Source organism: Sorex araneus, chromosome X (genome assembly GCF_027595985.1).
Source record: "Sorex araneus isolate mSorAra2 chromosome X, mSorAra2.pri, whole genome shotgun sequence".
Taxonomy (NCBI): domain Eukaryota; kingdom Metazoa; phylum Chordata; class Mammalia; order Eulipotyphla; family Soricidae; genus Sorex; species Sorex araneus.
In genome coordinates this window covers 366,645,322-366,665,243 of record NC_073313.1, presented here as the reverse complement: position 1 = coordinate 366,665,243, position 19,922 = coordinate 366,645,322, and the positions used below count along the sequence as shown (strand labels likewise).

The window sequence follows — 19,922 nt, the reverse complement described above, 5'->3', positions numbered from 1 at the left end:
CAACAAGACAAGCATTACTGACTCTTAAATAGATTTGGATTAAATTTTCTACCAAGGCAGCCTGTGAATACCTTTCTTGAAGTCAAGAGAACTTTCTAATAATCTAAAGAATCTGGACGTATCTTTGTTAGAGTAATAAAGGCAGATCAATTTTCCAATTTTGAAATACCTCACTATCTCCAACTTAACTCTGTTACTTCTGTGGGTCCCTTGATTTCTCTGAAAGGTTTTCAGAAAGATGCAGACTCAGGTGATGCTGAGCTGTTCCATAGAGTGATATTGCTGCCCTATGGTTCAAGTACTGTTAATCTCAGTCTAGAAGAAACCACACAAGCCATAGGATGTGTGGTGCCACATTTACATAAAAGACATCATTTTAAAATTATTTCCAGAGTTTCAGTATCATTTAAGCTAGGAGTGCTGAAAATTTTATAGTGTGTTTCTTTGTGTTCAGTCTTAATCTGTAATCTGTATATGTTGGGCATATTTGGGTCTCTTCTCTACTCAATTAAGCGGGCTTGACACCAAATAATTATCACAATTTCTGACCAAACTGAACATAAAGGAAAAACATAAGTGTATAGACACCCACCTCAAATATCTTTTTGGTAAGAAAAATGTTGAGGAATTCAATTACTAAGGTTTTGATAAGTGTTTCTCTCCAATGGTATATAACTATGGAGACATTGTTTATTGCTTTCTATGAAAGTATTGTTGTAAACATGCTTTTTGAAATGTTTCTTTATTTCTAGTTCAAAACAAGAGGAATATTATCTTTTGTTAGTACTTAAGATTTGTAAAATAATTCTTAACAATTATTCAATAATCTCTAATATATGTTGCTGTTCTTTTCAGAGCTTACACTTTGCTGATTGAAGCTCTTATTTATTTATTTATTTATTTATTTATTTATTTATGTATTTATTTATTTGCTTTTTGGGTCACAGCTTAGCTATGCACAGGGGTTAGTTCTGGTTTTGTACTCAGGAATTACTCCTGGTGGTGCTTGTGGGACTATATGGGATGCTGGGAATCAAACCCGGGTCGGCCTCATTCAAGGCAAAAATTTAATCTACTGTGCTATCACTCCAGTCCCTCTTTTTGTTTTTGAATCACCATGAGATAGACCATCATGAAACTGTTCATGACTGGGTTTCACTCATGCAATGTTCTAACACCCATTTGACACCAGTGTACATTTTCCACCACCAAAGTCCCCGGTTTCCGACCCCCCACCCCCTTGCCATCATCGTCACCATCATCGTCTTCATCGTCTCCTCCTCCTCCTCCTCCTCCTCCTCCTCCTCCTCCTCATTCTCCCCCCTCTTCCTCCTCCCCTTCCTCCTGATCCTTCTCTTCTCTATCTTTTTGCACATTATGATTTACAATACAGGTAATAAGAAGTCATTGTGTTTGTTCAGGAAGTTCAGTATTTTTATCGACTGGTAGAGCTGAGTTTTTGATTGAGTGGCAGCTTTGGGGTGTAGACATGACTGCCAGGGCTTCCCAAAGTGCAGATATGTAGGGGGAAAAATTTATCCTGACCCTGAAGAAGCCTGGGGATTTCAGTCACGAACCAGAATTTTCAGCATAATCATCATCATCATCATCATCATCATCATCATCATCATCATCATCATCTTCATCATATCTGTGAAGTCATTCTGAAGATGATGGAGTACAGCCAGGGCATGGCAGCAATTTTGAATTGTGGGAGCAAGCAGCTACCAACAGGTTCTGTTTGGGCAGGCACAGCCATACCACCCCCAGCCCCACTTATGCCCAGGATAATTCAGCCGTGACCAGGTCCGTGATTTAACGCAGCTTTTTTATTTTTTCTGAGATTGATTTATATGAATCTGGAGTAAGGCTGATAGAAAATCTCATATGGCAGCACTGGAGTTGGTTCATGGGTTGACTGCTGACACTGCTGGGAGTATAGGGAAGTCGGGGAGGTAGCCCATCCTGACATTGAGAGATCCTGGAGATTTTAGTCACAACCCCTGCCTGAATTTTTATTGTCTGAATTAATAATTAATCTGACTAATATCTTGATGAGGTTTGTTCGAAATGGTGAAATCTGACTGGTGGCATGGTGATTTTGACTTGTGGGAGCAAGTGCTGCCAGGGGCTCTGGGAAGGCTCTGGGTTAACCAGCACCCCTTCCAATGTTCCCAGTTATTCAGCCATGCATGGGTCTGAGAAGATTTAATGTGTCCTTTAAAATTTTTTTAAATTTCATTTGAGATCTATTTATGAGTCTCTAGAACAAGTTCTATAATGAGCATGTGTATGGTGGAGCCTTTAGACATTTGTGGGCATCATTCACGCATACTAAAGTTTGGAGGTTTAATTTTTCAGAAAACTTGACCTGTGCCATAGCAGCGACTTTGGGGTATCAGGAAGCCCGCGGGCACCATCAGGCTGCTGCTGCTCTCGCCTAGCTGGTTCACGTTGACTGGACAGTGATGCTGTGTTCTTTGTGCCCCAGTGGTGACAGCCGCCCCTGTTGGGACCAGGACCTGGATCAGGGACACTCCGGACATGCCTCAGTCACTAGTGTAGCAGAATCTGACCAGGCGGCACTCAACCTGTTCTCAGTCTGGTCTTAGATAGTTGGTGCTCAGGGAGATTTTCCTCCATAATATTCTGTGGGAAGCACTGGCAGTGAGGGTGGATCCAGGGGAGTAGTGGTGGCAGAGAAGCCCTACCAGTGGTCAGTTGCTTGGGATGCTCGAGCCAGTAAACCAAGGTGGGAACCGTGGAACCCCCCTCAACTCCGGAAGCTGTGCTCCTTGGTGGAATCATGTTGAAACCAGAGAGCACTATTTATCATGCAAAAATTCTGCCACCGTGGTGGCCCACTGCCCATAGTGTCAGCTTTTGTACACTCCGTCGCACTGCCACCATCTTTAAGGGTTCCACATCTTAAAGTAGATCAGACTACTGATCTCTTTAAGTACTCTTTTTGAGAGGGAATGTTTAAAGGGCACTTACATTCATGCATGCAGAAATGGCCCTGTCAGCCAGGTCAACAGAGTGCTGAGAGCTGCCATCACTAGGCAAGCGCCTGCTGTGGTGCTGCCACTATCATTACCATGTTGGCTTTGCTTTCCTTAACTTGTCCCACTTATGAAATACTTGGCTCTAATTGCATCTCATCATCTTGCCTATTCTAGACAACTGGATTTTATTTAATTTTTTAAAAGGCATTGAACATAACTCAGATATTTTAAAAATTCAGTCACTGTAAGACACACAGTTACACAGTTGTTTGTGATAAAGTTTCAGTCATAGCTTTTCCGCTGCTGCTGCTGCTGCTGCTGCTGCACAAGCATGATTGCAGAGGCCAAATGAACTACTTTGAACACCAGCAGCCCACAGAAATGCCTCCAGACTGTGAACTGAGCCTCTACCCCATGCGGCGACAGTGGGGCAGGGTACTTCTCTTTCTCTCTCAACCCTTCCCTCCTGGGCACAGCATGGCGATCACCTCTTTTTGAGCACAAAATGGAGGTACCAGCCCAGCTGCTGCGGAATGCGAGGCAGATCCCAGGGATTGGGGGGTACCGGCTCTGCCCGCTGCCGATACTTAAGCCCAGCGGACACACGTGCACGACCTTTCTGCTGTTGCTGTTGAACGAACATGATCACGGAGGCCAAATGAACTACTTTGGACACCAACAGCCCACAGAAATGCCTCCAGACTGTGAACTGAGCCTCTACCCCATGCAGCGACAGCGGGGAAGGGTTTCTCTCTCGAGGCTTTTCCATCTTATGAGCACCACAAAAGGGAAGTAAAAGCTTGCAGTGATGCAATTTCTGGCAGAATTTTCCCTGGACTTTATACAGAAATCCAAAACTGCGCAGCCGCAACAGTGGCTACCCGACCTAATATCTCCTAATTGTCAGCAATGTGAAATGATTCCTTTTTAACAGGTTGGACTTTGGGGGGAAACTCCAACCAATAATAGTGAGTTTTTTTGTTGAAATATTGAAGGTAATCAAAGTAGCAGCCATTTCTCTAGACTGTGAACTAAGCCATAGCCCCACGCCGGCCGAGGAGAGGAAATATCCTTCTTTCTTGGTTCTCTTCCTTTTTTGGGGAGAAATGCGGCGTGGCGTCAGCCATATTGTGATGTCTATTAAGCAGGCACAAACTTGGTGGCGCGGGAATGGGAAAAAAGGGTAAAAAAATTATGTACTTGGAACAGTGGGACACTTGGGCAGTCTCTGGCCGGGGCCGATACCAGTGCACGCTGTGTCAAAATTCCATCCGGGTAGCCACACTTTTGTGCGGCCACATAGCTGCTGATCTACCAGAATCCGGAAACCAACTAGACTACTTTTGGTCCCAGAAACTGCTTGCAGACACGTTGCTAGACTGTCAACTAAGCCATAGTCCCACGCTGGCTGAGGACGGGAAACATCCCTCTTTCTCATTTTATTTTCCTTTGTTGGGTGGTGTGGTGTCAGTCATATTATGAGGATTATTAAGCAGGCACGAACTTGGTGGCGTGGGAAGGAGGGGAAAAAAAAGTTATGTACTTGGAACAGCGGGACTTAATATCTCTTCATTCTCAGCAATGGAAAACTAATTATCAACTGTTTCCTTGGCAGTAGGGCTGTCTTTTTTGGGGGGAAACTCCGAGAACAATAGTGAGTTTTGTGTTGAAATATGGAATGTAATCAAGGTAAAGAGAAAATGCAGTGAAATTTATCAGTTACGCAGGTGGGGGTGGGTGGGAGGCATACTGGGGTTTTTGGTGGTGAAATATGGGCACTGGTGAAGGGATGGGTGTTTGAGTATTTTATACCTGAGACATAAGCCTGAGAACTTTGTAACCTTTTACATGGTGATTCAATAAAATAAATTTTAAAAAAAGTTTCAGTCATATAGTGTTCCAATACTGGTCTCTTCACCAGTGTACATTTCTCACCAACCGTGTACTCAAATTCCCTCCTTTAACCCCCTAGTCAGCCTCTATGTAGGGGATTTTTATTCTCTCATTCTTTTGTGTGTTATGATTTGCCCCACGCGGCAGAGCCTGGCAAGCTACCTGTGTGTATTGGATATGCCAAAAACAGTAACAATAAGTCCCTCAAAGAGAGACATTACTGGTGCCCGCTCGAACAAATCAATAAGCAACGGGATGAGAGTGATAGATAATTTTATGGGAAAAGACCAGTATGAAGAATATTGCAAATAAATTAATCATCTGTCCTTGTGAGTGTGAATTAGGACAATAGTACTGAGAACAGAGAAGAGAGAAGCAGGAAGAATTTTTGAAGTAGAATTAGAATCAGAGGCATTTTATATGTAATGAGTTTTATAAGGGGAAGGAATCAAATGTGACTATGAAATTAGATTTGGCAGTAGAATGGTATTACTGACAGGAGAATGTGAAAGGAGAAGCCTATTTGTGGATAAAAATGATAAGTTTAGAGGCCTACATGACAGTATACTAGATACAGCACTTGCCTTGCACACAGCCAACCTCTGTTTAACCTCCAGCATCACACATGGTTCTCCTAGCCTTGCCAGGAGTGATTCTGAGCTCCAGATCAGGAGTAATCCCTGAACACTGCCAGGTCTGGCCCCCAAAGAACAAAATAAGAAAAAGGAAAAAAGGAATTTAATTTGGGAACAATTAAATTTATGGTACCTACACTTGAAATGCTTATCATGCATTTGGAATTGTAACTATTAATATTTGGGGACTAGAAGGTAGGTAATGTGTAGATTTAGAGATTTATTAGCATAAAGGTGAAAATTGAAGGTTTAGATGTGTAAGATGATCTTTGGATGGGGTGGAACGTTTATGAAAATTGAGCTAAAGAAGAAAGCCTTGGACAATGTCAACACCTAGATAGATATATATATAGAGAGAAAGAGAGTGCTTCAGGTAAGAGGGGAGAGGCCTGATTCAAAAAATGTAGGATAAATAGAAAAACTGTTTCAAGAAAAAGTAGTTAACCTACCGTTAAGCAGGAGAGACTCCTAACATCTGTAAGATTTACATTTTTTGCCTATTATTAGAGAATTAAGAATATTTCAGTATTTTTATGATTATGATATTATATTTTATACTCACTCCAATCCAGTAAATGGTAGGCCTTAATATTTACTTGGGATTGTTTTAATTTTTTACTATTTCAGAAACTTGTGTAAATAAAATTATCATACAAAGCAACAAACCTGCTCATTATGATTTCAATATTGCACTGTCGCACTGTCGTTCTGTCATCCCACTGTTCATCAGTTTGCCTGAGCAGGCACAAGTAATGTCTCCATTGTGAGACTTGTTGTTACTGTTTTGGCATATTGAATACGCCACAGGTAGCTTGCCAGGCTCTGCAGTGTGGGCAGGATACTTTTGGTAGCTTTCTGGGCTCTCTGAGAGGGATGGAGGAATCAAATCTGAGTCAGCCACGTGCAAGGAAAATGCCCTACCCCCTGTGCTATCACTCCAGATTTGCAATATAATTAATTAAATGTCATCATGTATGTCCTTTAATGTACTTTCAACACTCAACTTTTTCTTAGAGTGATTATTTCCAACTATCATTGTTATGGTGGTCACTTTTCTGTACCTACTACCCTTACCCCAACACTTGAGGCAGATACGAACTTTGAATGGTCCTCTGTCCCTCATTTCTGTTGTATTTGGATAACCGTCTCATCTTATGATTTTTATATCCCACAAAAGAGTACCATTATTCTATGTCTGTCCCTCTCCTTCTGACTCATTTCCCTCACCACGATCCTCTCCGTGTCTTTAGCAAGTTATAGTACTTCATTTTTCCTGGTGATTGTGAAACATTCCACTGTGTAGATGTATCATAGTGTTTTTACACGGTCATCTATTCTCAGGCACTTGGGCTGTTTCTAAATTCTGCCTACCGTGAATAGTCATGGAATGATCATAGGAATGCAAATATTTTTTCTGTTGTTTCCGCCCCCCCCCCCCCCCCAGTGTATATTGCCAGAGCTGGCACTGCTGGGTCACCTGCAAGCTCAATTTCTAGCTATTCAAGGAATGTTCATACTATTTTCTTGAAAGGCTGGACAACCAGAATTCCCATCAAAAGGGAATAAGAGTTCAGTTTTCCCCACATCTATGCCAGCACTAGTTATTCTTTTGGATGTGTGCCAGACTCTGAGGTGTGAGATTAAATCTCATAGTTTTATTTGCTTATCCCTGATTATTAGTGATTTAGAGCATTCCCCCCATTTTTTTAATGTACTGTTTTTCCTTTTTTGTTGAGGATATTTCTTTTAATTTCCTCTCCGTTTTTTGATGGGGTTTGATGAGTTCTTCTTGTCAAGTTCTGCTAGTGCCTTATATATCTTTGATATTAACCCCTTACCTGATGGTTATTGGATAAATAATTTCTCCCACTCCGTGGGCTGTCTTTGTATCTTGGTCACTGTTTCATTTGAGATGCAGAAGCTTCTTAATTTACTGTAGTTCCATCTGTTTATCTTCGCTTTCATTTGCTTATTCAGTGATGTTTGCCTTATATGGATACAGAATAGTGTCTAGTAAACATGTCATCTAAGGTATTTATCATTTCCTTAATGATTTTTACACCTCCAACCCTTAGAAATTGGTTGCCTATTTACTATATTCCATTTATTCTTATTTATAGTATTTCACAGTAAGCATAAATCTTAGTTCCAGTATCGTTTTCTGGGGGCATGTATTACATCTACAGATGCCCAGAAGTTAATGAAAGTCACGTCCAACTACCAAAGAACTCAAAATGAATGATAGTAAAAGGAGAGCAAGCCAACTAACATACGTCAGAGTGATTCTCAGTGAGAGGTTGAGAAGAGGGTCTAAGTCACACTGGCCCTGGGGAACTAGGGACTAAGTATTTAGACTGAGAGGGAAACTTCCTACTGGAATTTGGAGGCAAAGAACTAAATTACGGCAAGGTTTAAAGGTGATGAGTGGAGATTCTTTCTAGAGCCAAGGTGGTCACTGTCCCCTAGATCTCTCACAGTCCACCTTCCTGGCATCAATAACCAGGATCAAATGAAAAGGAGGCAAATTGTGTATCAGAGTTCTATGTCCTTTCATGCAGTGGATAAGCAGTGGGTCTAGAACTTTCAATAACTCCATGCATAGGAAAGTGTTGAGTTTTCCATGAGGGTCACAGGGACTCAGTCTGGGAGTGAATATGGAAGAGATGTTTCTTACTGTTGCTGAAGTATAAGAAAGAAGAGGGACTCTTGTAAATCTACTGAAATTGGCTGATGGATGGTAATAGAGACATTTCTTTTCTTGTAGCTCACCTTTAGTCCTGAAAAGTTCCAAAACAACATTCAGCGTGCACTGGACATCCTTCATAAAGAGGTATGAAGCTTGAACCATATGTCCTCTGAATAGACTTTTTGGTTCACATTTGGAGGTATTTATGGCATTCTACTAAGATCTATATGCCAGTTCCTTCTATAAGGAGACCAGAAATGGTTCCATCTCTGGTTCCATTCATGTAGCATAGGGGAGAAAGGTGGGAGGATAAAGCCAGTGAATGAGGCCAGAAATGAGGCTATTGACCTGAAGGTTACTAGAAGAAACTGTTCTGAGGCAAATAAGACACTTTTAATAACTCAAGATCCTCCCAACCTTAAACCTCTTATCCAATTCTCTTTGCCTAGGTTCCCAGAATGATTGTGAATGTGGTATCACCACTGGAGATCATCAGCCTGAGGGCGATATATAAGGAGACAGGAAACAATTGCCCTCAAGATCAACTAATGTGAGATGGAAGCTTCTTCTCCTTCTCCCCAAAGTTCCCTGGTTTTCTCAGAAGATAATATATTAGTTAAAAACAGACATGTGAGGCTTCAACGAACATCACACTTCTAACCTTACATCATTAAGAAGGAAATTCTAAGATTCTCCTCACCCTGGTATGGGTCTCGGCTGCCGTTGAAGTATGCAGTTAGAAATCATCTCTGGCTCCAGTCTACTGGGCTGAGCATATCTTCTGGGAGTAATTCATGAATATTTTCCTTAGTCAATGCAGTTATAGTAAGGGACATAGCATAGCATATGTTCATAAATGACAGATGAATTCAGACAGGGCATATGTGCTCTTTGAAATTAAGGTGAATCTTGGTTGTTCCCCCAACATTTGGGACCAAACATCACATGACAATACAGACCACAACAATCTCTTGTAAAGATGGCATGAGGATATTGAGACGGTGCATGGTTGCTGAATGCCAAACTCCTATTGGCATGCTGTTTTCAATGCATTGATTCCACTCAGTTAGGCCTCTTACCATGACTTCTGAAACCTCCAATTAAGTGCATTTTGAATCTCAAATAGAGTTTCTGCATCATGCATGCAGTCAGTGCTGGTTGGCTGAGGACAGTTCTTTGGCTTGGCTTGCAGGAAGTTGTGTCCCTGTGTCATGAAGTATGAAGAAGGTTCTAAAGAACTTGCTCAAGTTGCTACGTATAATAAGAAGTATCAGGTAAGTGGCAAAACGTTCCTGCTTGCGACATTGATCCATTGAGATGGGAGTGGTGGTCTTTTCATCCTTATCTGATGTCAAAAATGGCATTCAGGCTTGATGTGTGCTTTGAATTCATGACCTTATTGTAGAACCACTCTCTAGCCGACTTTTGAGGATGTGTGTAATTCTGATGGTATCAGGATTCAAGTAAATGAAACTTCATTGATCAACCCTAACTCCATTGCCCAAGTCAGTCAGAGAGTCCCCAACTGCACTTCTCTCTGTGGTCAATATGTGTCTTGCATGTCAGTGGCAGGAGAAGGAGGGAACCAGATACGATAATCCTGGCTGCTGGTCTGTGATCAAGAGCCCTATTTCCATTCCTGAAAACTGATAGCTTAACCAGAATATCTGGCAGAACTCGATATGTAGGATCACATCCAAAGAACCAGAAATCATATAATTATGGGATATTAGGGGGCTCAACCATTGCTCTCAAAGTCTGACCTGATCAGGCTGGAAGCTGTGCTGGTCCTTCATCTTTCCATCACTGTCTTTCCACCATGACCCAAACATGGGCACTCTGTCGGAGAGTGTTCCTGAGCCAGAGCTGTTTTTTTATACAACAATTTGAAATATTTTTTTTTATTTTTTTATTTTATTGAATCACTGTGAGATGATTGCAAGCTCTCATGTTTGGGTTACAATCACACAATGATCAAACACCCATCCCTCCACCAGTGCACATTCTCCACCACCAATATCCCCAGTACCCCCCCCCCTTTCCCACCCTCCCCCTGCCTTCATGGCAGACAATATTCCCCATATTATCTCTCTACTGTTGGGCATCATGGCTTGCAACACAGACACAGAGAGGTCATCTAGTTTGAGCCAGAGCTTTTAAGGGAGCTTTTGAAAACCACTATGTCTTCTACACTTTATGGTGGGAGAAGCATATTGCTCTTCAGAGAGTGGGGTTCCTCAGTCAAAGGAAGTGGGTTCAGTTAGGTCATCGTTTGGTGGCTCCAATGACATTCACTGGAATTCCCTTAACTGAGCTTTGTGGATGGGCCAGCTCTTTCCTGATATGATTATGCCCACCTCGAACCTTTATGTTCTCATGTTTGTGGTGCTCACAGTCAGGCTACATAAAATCTTATAGTCTCCTTAGCGTTTCCTCTCACTCTCTTCTTCCAGAAAATGTGATGGTGACATCCCACTTTTGAGAAATGATTCTACTTATCACAGTGTATACCAGCCATGCTTTCTAACACCCTCCTGATGAAAAAATGCCTGTTCTTTGATCTCTTGAAGCCAATACCCAGTTACAATCGGAAAATTCTTTAAGGGTAGTGTAGGCTTTGCTGAACATCTTCCATTATAGATGAATAGTGTTCAGGGAGGATCAGGGGGTTGTTGAAAGTCCAACAGATTTTCACTGGGAATGGACTGTCCTTAGAATACACCCTGCTCTTTCTCTTCTGCTGTAGTCAGGGCTCTATAGCTGGAAGAGAAACCCTAGAGACAAGAGTTGGAACTTCCCAGCACAGTTTTATCTCTGAATGACCTTGGGTCATTTCACACTAATGTCTCCTGGAACATGAGCCTGGTTTCCCTTCCAGCACATAGTGTGGCCAAAATGCTGGCACCCAGGAAAATGGTGAAATGTCAGAGTCTGAAACCTTTGGGTGAGAATTGGAGAACTGGCTCTGCTGCTGCTGAACCCAAGTGGTAGTTGTGGGAGTCTTGGATCTATCAGCCTGCTAGATAGTCCTGTGCCTCACAAAGGACTGTACTAGGAGGAGCAGAAGGGCACCCACGATACCAAACCCAAGTGATAAAACTCAATCAAGTTTTCTCTGTCATAATTAACTCACCTTTAATTTTCTAAAAACAAATATTGGAACAGAAGCAAATGTAAGCATTATTCACGTAAGTGGCATAAAATGATACATGCCTTTTTCCTTCTATTCCATTGTAATCAGATATGTTTAAAAGGAAATCAAAACCACTATGGTTGTATATTCAATTTCATTCCTACTCCCTTTTCCTGACTCATATCAACTGTCTCTTACTGGGGTTGGGGTTAATATTGACGGTGATAATAAACGTAACTATATCCTGAGGAGCTGAGATTCTTTTGTACGTAAATTTATTTTAAAGCTCAGTCTTGATCTAATGCTGATACAGAATCCATAATTACAAGAGCAGAGGCAGAATCCCTTGAGCCCTGGCACTATTTCCTGCTATTTTCTCCTCTTCCACAGGAGCTGGTTGAGGTGATGGTGTACAGCAGACGCTATGACACTAGGGGTGACTTCACTGTGGTCCTACAGCCATTCTTTGAGAGGTTTGAATTGCCCAGGACTGAGGTAAAAAAAAAAGAATTTTCAAGTATTTGTGAGTGTCTGTCCTGTTCTCTGGTACCTTAACACAGCCCCACTTACTCCCTGCCATCAGGAAGGACTGCCTGACCTAAGTTATTTTGACCTTGACTGTTTTCACTTCAGTCAGAAGACACTTAGTCATGTTGCCAGTGCTCTCTGGAACAACATGGTAAGATGACAGGGTATGGGATTGGTTTCTCTCTCTTGTAAGACTTAGGAAAGCTTTTAGGACAGGATCCATATCCCCCCAAAGTAATATGAAAGCCCAAGTTTTTTTCTGTCTACTCTTTTCCCTTCTTCCCATGTATCCCAATATTTCCCTTATGATATCTCTTTATCAATTTCCGTCTTCCTGATTCTTGCTTTAGCTGGAACCTGTAGGACAGAAGTCAAGGCAGCATAATTTCACAGGTGATATTGTTTTCACATGCCCAACACAGGTAGGTTGAAAATTTTCCTGTGAGTATTCCAGTGAAAGTACCTCTCTGTCTTGAACAGCTTTTCTATCAGACCCTCACAATCCCCTGTCTGTTCACCTGTCTATCCATTGCATACTCTGGTTAACCAGAATCAAGTCCAGTCTAGCTACATTCTGAGGGATAAGAGACCCTCGTGACTTAAGAAGGCTGAGAAGCACAAGTTTTTTTTTTTTTAAGAAGTGTGAAATGACAGTGACTCCCAGCTTGCATTTTGAATTATAATTGTAGAAGAGAATGTTCAGGGAAGAAATTGAAAACTAGATGCCCTGTCTCTCTGAAGAAAGTGCTGTCATGGCAGAATCAATTATCTGCCAGGATGGAGGCATGTCTGGGAGTGCTTCCTGCAAACGCTAGCTGCGACAGTCATCAGTAAATCAAAGGAACGTGTGCCAAACTGGCCCTCTATGCTTACTCCCACCATGTTGACCCCCAAGTTTGACAGAAAGATGAGGCCAGAGATGCAGCTCAGCAGAAAGTTCAGGCTTTGCATGTTTAGTACCCTGGGGTGAATTCTTAAGAAACTAGTTATCAGAAATATGGTTTGTGCCCTTTCAGTTCCTCTGTTCCTGCAAAGATCCTGGGTTGGGACTGGATATCTCTGAGCTGGTTGCAAGACCTAGAATTTTTTGCAAGTTTTTTCCCTTTGAAGAAAAGAGCCTAGTGGCTGAGAGAGGGTGGCATGGGTGTTGTGGGGCTTGAGGAAGTGGGGTATATGAGATCTGCTGGCAGAGTCTGCATAGACGAAAACTGATAGAAAGGGCTCCGCTTTAGCTTTCTGGTTAGGAGGCAGAGAGCTCTTCTAAGTTGGCACTCTTCGGGGTCAATGAAGGTTTATTCTCATTGCTCCTCTAGCTGGGGTTTCTTGGCCCCAGTGCAACCTTGCAGAGACTGGCAGTCTTCAGTCCAAGGGGTAAATAGTGGAATGTGGAGCAGGGGAGAAGGACCATATGGATGTCCAGGTCAGCACTTCTCAAAGTTGGCTAGCACGAGTGACACAGGGAACCCTGAAACAATGGCGTGATCTCTCTCCTTTCTTCCAGGAACAACCGTACCTGAGGACCAGCAAGAACAGTGTATGTGCACCTGCTTCTTGATGCATTTCGGGTCACAGTCAGTGTGTGAGAGCCCAAGAGGGCAGAGGGCAGGGGAAACATAATCAAATTCCTGCTGGGTTTCACATTGGGGGAGCTCCTACTCTCTTATAAAGACCGCTCATATATTCATCAAAGAGAACAGGGGTTAGGAAGTGGTCTCAGAAATAATCCATTGTGTGCCAGCCAGTCTATTTCCTGTCTCAGCAGATCCATGTTAAAAATCGCTCCTCCTCACAATGTTGGGGCAGAATCAGGCAGGTGTGAAGGGCCCCATTTGAGTTATGTGCTAATTGTAGTTTTGGAATATGGAGGATCTGAACTGATAGTAGATCCCCGTCTAGTTGGTGTATCGCATTACCAGGTAACCATCTTCTCATGTTCCCATCTGGTCCCATCCTCAGTGTAGCTCCCAGTAATTTGTGCTGGTGAGTATCAGAGCTTCTGGTGTATCTGGCATTTTCAACTCTGAGACACATTGTTCCTTCTTCACCCTTAGAATCTTGGGACAAGTTTATCATGCTCAAACAGGAGCCCTTCTGCACAGACACCCACCTCAGGTAAGCCACCATCACTCACCAACTCTTCCCCAGTGAGACCTCTGGCCATATTTTTTAATGGTCTAAGCAAATGATGTATGCTTGCTTCCCGTGTCGATGGTCATCTGGAAGAATCACTGTATTGTCCCCACTTCCAGATGGTGATCTCTCCTTCCTACCTAGCAAGCCTCAGTGTACCCAAAGTTATTCATAGTTGGGTTCTGAACATCCAATGTTCCATCACTGATCCCACCATCAATGCCAACTTCCCTCCATCAGTATTCCCAGGTTCCCCGTTTTTCCCTTTACCGTCTCCCCACCCCCCCTTCTGCCAGCTTGCTATCTTGACAGACACCTTTTTGAGTTGGGTTATTAAAGTTTGGGTCTCCTGTTTCAGTGTTGTTCACTGTGCGGTATGAATATTAAGCTCTACCATTCCTTGACACCATCGATGTGCCTTCACCCTTGCTAGCCATTGTCTCTCCCTTGCTCTCGGCTGTCTTTTCTTCTCCTCCCTAATACTTGGAAACAACAGTTTAGGCATACTCCTTTTCAAATTTTGCATTTCCATAGCCATGGACTCTGAATGATATCACCTATAAACGATATCATCGTGTTTATCCCGCTTCTTTAATTTTTTAATTTTAATATGGAAGAAAGCAACAAATTTTGATGCAATACCAGAATTAAAATTGATTAAAGATAAATATTAAAATCAATTGATAAAGAAAAACTTTAAAATCTTAAAAATTTTTATTTTCATAAAGTTGTTCAAAATAATTGTTTACTTTCAATTTTTGAACACTGATCCCACAACCATTCCAGCTTCCCACCACCATTATTTCAAATTTTCTAACCACCATCCAAGTGTGCCATTCCAGCTTCCCACCACCATTATTTCAAATTTTCTAAGCACCACCCAAGTCTGCCTCAGAGGCAAATGCTAAACAATTTATTTTGTATTGCTTGTTATGAATGGTATCAGATGTTGTGCCATGGTTAAAGTGACTATGTGCTCTTGTAATTTTTAATTATTTAAAAATATTTTGGTCCCAGGGAATCTCTTAGGCAGTGTGTTCTCTTTTGAGATTCATTTGTGAGTCTCTGAATCATGGCCATTAGTATGCTTACGTGGAGTCAAGAGGCAGTCCGTGGGTGGGGAGATGGAGGGAGATTGCCCATCCTCGACTCTATGAAGCCTAGGGATTTTAGCCACTAGTCCCGCTTACCTGGGCTTTTCAGTGGGTACATTATCATGTGTGGGGAACTAAGAACAAGCCTGTGAATGTCAGACATCAACTTGGCGGCAATTGGGTTCTGGAGTTTTGAAACTGCTGGGGTTCATTAGGGATAGGTGGAGGGACACACCTGATCCCCTTTGAGGTGCCCTGATGAAATCAGCCTGGTGTAAGGTACGGAGACATCGCTGCAGCCTGCTGCTCTCTCCTGAGATTTATTTGTTAGTCTCTGAATCACGGCCATCAATGTGCTTAAAGGCCTGATTTTGAGCTCTTTCGAGATTTGTTTATGGTCTCTGAAACAAGACCGTTAAATGAATAAGTGAGCCAGAGGTGGTTTGTGGGCATGACTCCCACATACTTAATTTTGGCTGTTTAATTTATCTTTCTTCCTTTCTTTCTTCCTTCCTTCCTTCCTTCCTTCCTTCCTTCCTTCCTTCCTTCCTTCCTTCCTTCCTTCCTTCCTTTCTTTCTTTCTTTCTTTCTTTCTTTCTTTCTTTCTTTCTTTCTTTCTTTCTTTCTTTCTTTCTTTCTTTCTTTCTTCCTTCCTTCCTTCCTTCCTTCCTTCCTTCCTTCCTTCCTTCCTTCCTTTCTTTCTTTCTTTCTTTCTTTCTTTCTTTCTTTCTTTCTTTCTTTCTTTCTTTCTTTCTTTCTTTCTTTCTTTTTTGCTTTTTGGGTCACACCTGGCAATACACAGGGTTACTTCTGGCTCTGCTCTCAGGAATCATGCCTGGCGGTGCATGGGATGCTGGGAATTGAACCCGGGTCAGTGCTTGCAAGGCAAAAACGCCCTACCCTCTGTACTATTGCTCCAGCCCCATTGGCTGTTTCATTTTTTGGGAAACTTGATCCCAAGTAGCCAGGGTCCAGCCAGAGGCATAGAGGCAATTTTCCGGTATCAGGAAGCTTGAAGGCACTATCAGGCTGCTGAAGGACTTGCCCTGCAGATACAAGTTGACCTACTGGGCGGCACCTTTACCCACTTCTATGTATATTTCATCATAGGTTTGTTAAGTCCTTGTCTAAGAGTTTATTAAGCTCTTGTTGCCCTAAGATGTCTTGCTTTATGTGGGTATGTGGTCTAGATCCTTCAAGACCTATGATCTGAGCTAATACTATGGGGTTGGCAGAAAGGCTACCTCCCTGACTCTGCAGCACCAGAGTTCTCAGCCTGGGCATTGTTTTCCTGAAATTATCTGCAGATTGGTGTTTTGCAGAGACTATTTGTGAAAAGACGAAGTTGATCGTGACTGTAGGTCTGGGGTTGTGTGCAGCTGCCAGAGCGTGTGTGTGTGTGTGTGTGTGTGTGTGTGTGTGTGTGTGTGTGGCGGGGGAGTTATTGTTGTTTATCTATGAAGTTGCTTATTATTCATTCAAATCTGAGAATATAGCCAGAAAATTATTCTTGATGAGATGTTCATTTCATTAAGCTTTTTTTTTCTTTCAACAATTTCCCAACACTGATCTCAGAGCTAGATAGTTTAATATGATAGGTCTGCTGTAAATCTAGGGAACTATCCTTTGTATGTAATTTCCTTTTTTAATCTAACTGCCTTCAGTATTGTATCTCTATCTATGGTATTTGATGTCCTGATGAAGATATGTCTTGAATCTGGTAGTGTGGCCGAGCTGCCACAGGCACCGGATTAAGATATGTCTCGCATCTTTTATTGGGGTCTATTTAGCTGGTACCCTTCAGAATTCTTGGATCTGATTTCCTGTATTCTCCACTCTGGGAACTTTTCAGCAATGTTTCTTTCATGGTCACTACCTTATTTGGGTAGATAAGAGTGCCAGCTATTGTAGATAAGTGAGGAGTAGGAAGGGGGCCACCTCCCTTCATGCCACCCACACAGCAGAGCCTGGCAAGCTACCTTGGAATATTCAATGTGCCAAAAACAGTAACAAAAATGGACTTCACTCCCCTGAACCTGGAAGAGTCCCTATTACGGCAGCTTTGAGAAGGATGAGCAAGGAGAAGCTGCTAAAATCTTAGAACCGAACTAGGTTTCCAAAATGAAAAAGGATTAAGATGATTGTCTGCACTGTTAAACCACATATGCTGACATCAGAAGCATTCATCAAGGACCAGATTGTGCAAGCACAGAAGATCAAGTACGTCATCATTGGATTGACTGAGATGAGAAGGCATTGATCACATCACACCATTTTCAACACTGGAGAAGAACTCTTCCTCAGAACATGCAACAATAGAGGTATTTGTGGTGTCAGTGTCCTTATCAACATGAACTTGGCCATGAGCATTCATTCATCAGAATGCCTAACAACCTGAATTTGACACTGACATTTGAATAGATGTGGCTCATTGCCGGCAGTTTCTATATTCATCATCTACACACCAACATCCATCTATGACGAAGAACTTGAGAAGTTAAACATGGGGCTGGACTAGTTCTATTAAGAAGACCACACACCTTACAAGGTCATTGTAGGTGATTTTAATGCCAAGATAGGACCAAGAAGATCGCCTGAAGAAGTCTACATCAGGACCCACAGCCTAGAATGGAAAGAACAGGGTGAGATACTGTCTGAGTTCATCATGCTGACCAAGACCATCAATGGTAACTTGTAGTTTCAGAAGGCCGAATCTAAATGTTGGGCATGGGAGTCTCCCGGTGGACAGTTCCACAATTAAATTGATCACATTATATTCAATCGATGATTTTACCTGACTGATGTTGCTGTTGTCACAAAATTCCAAATGAGATCAGACCACCATATTCTTCATGTGAAATTCTACTTCACAGAGGGGGGAGAGAGGGCTGCAATGTTTAAGAAGAGAACTCCCAAAACGAACACTAACTGGGAGCTCTTTGGAACTACTGCAGCAATAGGTGAAGATGTCGTCGTTGACAACATTGACAAGAAATACGATCAACTAGTTTAGCACCTCCATGATTGTGCAAGGAACACTGAGAGAGAGAAAGCCACAAAAAGACACCTGCCTTCAGAAACTTTCGAGTTCATTCACCAATGTGGTTTGGCGTGACCATCAGGCAATCACAAGCTAAAATTTGAGCTTGCAAAGCTCTACAAAGAAGTTATGAAGGAAGACCTCAATGAGAAAAGAGCAGCAGGGTTGGTCGATGTCGTAGAAGCCGGGAAAAGCATTTGCAATGCCCACCTGTCCTTTGTCAACTATAAGGACAATATGACTACCATCCGACATCCTGATGGATCTATCACATCTTCCAGAAGGGCAATGGAAAAGGTTATCCATAACTTCTACTCAGTTCTCCTTGATAACCACATCAACCTGTCCATGTACCATATTCTGCAGGATGGATGTGTCATTCCAGCGTTCTCCCGTACGAAATCCGACACACCATTTTGTTGGTAAAGAAGCATACAGCACCCAGTCCAGACAAGATCAAACCCGGAAACCTAAAGAATCTGTCACCAATACTCATCAATGCACTGACTCAGGTCTTCACACGCTACCTGTCTGAATGCAAGGCTCCGTCCCAATGAAAAACCAGCAGGACTGTCCTGTTATACAAGAAGGGAGACATCCACAACATCTGCAACTATTGCACAATCTGCCTGTTGTCCACCATCTACAAGTTATTCACTCAAATCATTTTGAATAGGATTGGCAGAACACTAGACGAAGGACAACTATGCAAACAAGCCAGGTTTTGGAAAGGGTTCAGTACGATAGACCATATCCACACAGTGACTAAACTCATTGAGGTTTCGCGAGAGGTTTCAAAATGCCACCCTGTCTAATTCATTGATTTAAAGAAGGTCTTTTATTCTGTTTTGACTAAAGTGGTCATCAAAGCCCTAGCCAAACAGGGTGTTAAAACAGAATACCTTTAGGATACTCTTTGAGTTGTGTTATGGAATCACCACCAGGATCTCAACATTTTACAAGGAAGTGATCATCAACATAAAGATAGGGGTTCAGCAGGGCAAAACCATTTCTCTGAAACGCCTCAGTGCCACCCTTGAGAATATCATGCGACAACTGGAATCAGAAGGAATGGGCGTGAAGATAGATGGTCGGCAACTACACAACCTCCACTTCACTGATGACACCGTTTTAATAACACCAAACATTAGCCAAGCAGCATGAATGCTGGCTGACTTCGACTGTGAATGTGGAAAGGTCAGACTGTAGCTGAAATTCACGAAGATGATGTTCATAGGAAATGGACTAGTTCCTGACATTACATTTGCTCTCAATGGAACGAACATCTCTGAATGCAGCTTGTACCTAGGTTGAGAATTCAACATGATGGACATCTTCGCACCTGAGCTGCGCAAGAAAAAGAGAACGGCGTGGAATGCCTTCAAGAGCATTGAAGAATTTGTTAAGAGAAAAAAGAACCTCTGGCTCCAGGCACATCTTTTCGACCCCACCATTCTCAATGCACTAACATATGCCTCAGAGACCTGGACCCTATGAAAACAGAATAAGAATGCTATTCGGGTCTCCCAAAGAGGAATCAAAAGAGAAATTGAGCTCCCATTTGACCTAGAAATACCACTCCTGGGAAAATAATCTGGAGAGGCAAAAGGGTGTAGTAGAAATGACATCTGCATTTGTATGTTTATTGCAGCATTGTTTACAATAGACAAAATCTGGAAAAAAACGGAGTGCCCAAAATCAGATGACTGGCGAATGAAATTTTGGTACATCTACATGATGGAATACTATGCAGCTGTTAGAAAAGATGAAGTCATGAA

General features: G+C 42.3%; 1 protein-coding gene across 1 annotated transcript in view; it reads left to right on the top strand.

Moving 5' to 3' along the window:
- Nucleotides 1–18,117, top strand: part of XDH (xanthine dehydrogenase) — a 171,660-nt gene extending 153,543 nt beyond the window's left edge. The window contains exons 54-60 of the mRNA XM_055121366.1: nucleotides 8,298–8,363; nucleotides 8,669–8,769; nucleotides 9,412–9,493; nucleotides 11,743–11,847; nucleotides 12,231–12,302; nucleotides 13,932–13,992; nucleotides 18,059–18,117. Of these exons, the coding sequence (XP_054977341.1) occupies nucleotides 8,298–8,363; nucleotides 8,669–8,769; nucleotides 9,412–9,493; nucleotides 11,743–11,847; nucleotides 12,231–12,302; nucleotides 13,932–13,992; nucleotides 18,059–18,117 (546 nt within the window). The remainder of the gene's footprint in view (nucleotides 1–8,297; nucleotides 8,364–8,668; nucleotides 8,770–9,411; nucleotides 9,494–11,742; nucleotides 11,848–12,230; nucleotides 12,303–13,931; nucleotides 13,993–18,058) is intronic.
- Nucleotides 18,118–19,922: the final 1,805 nt, after the last annotated feature.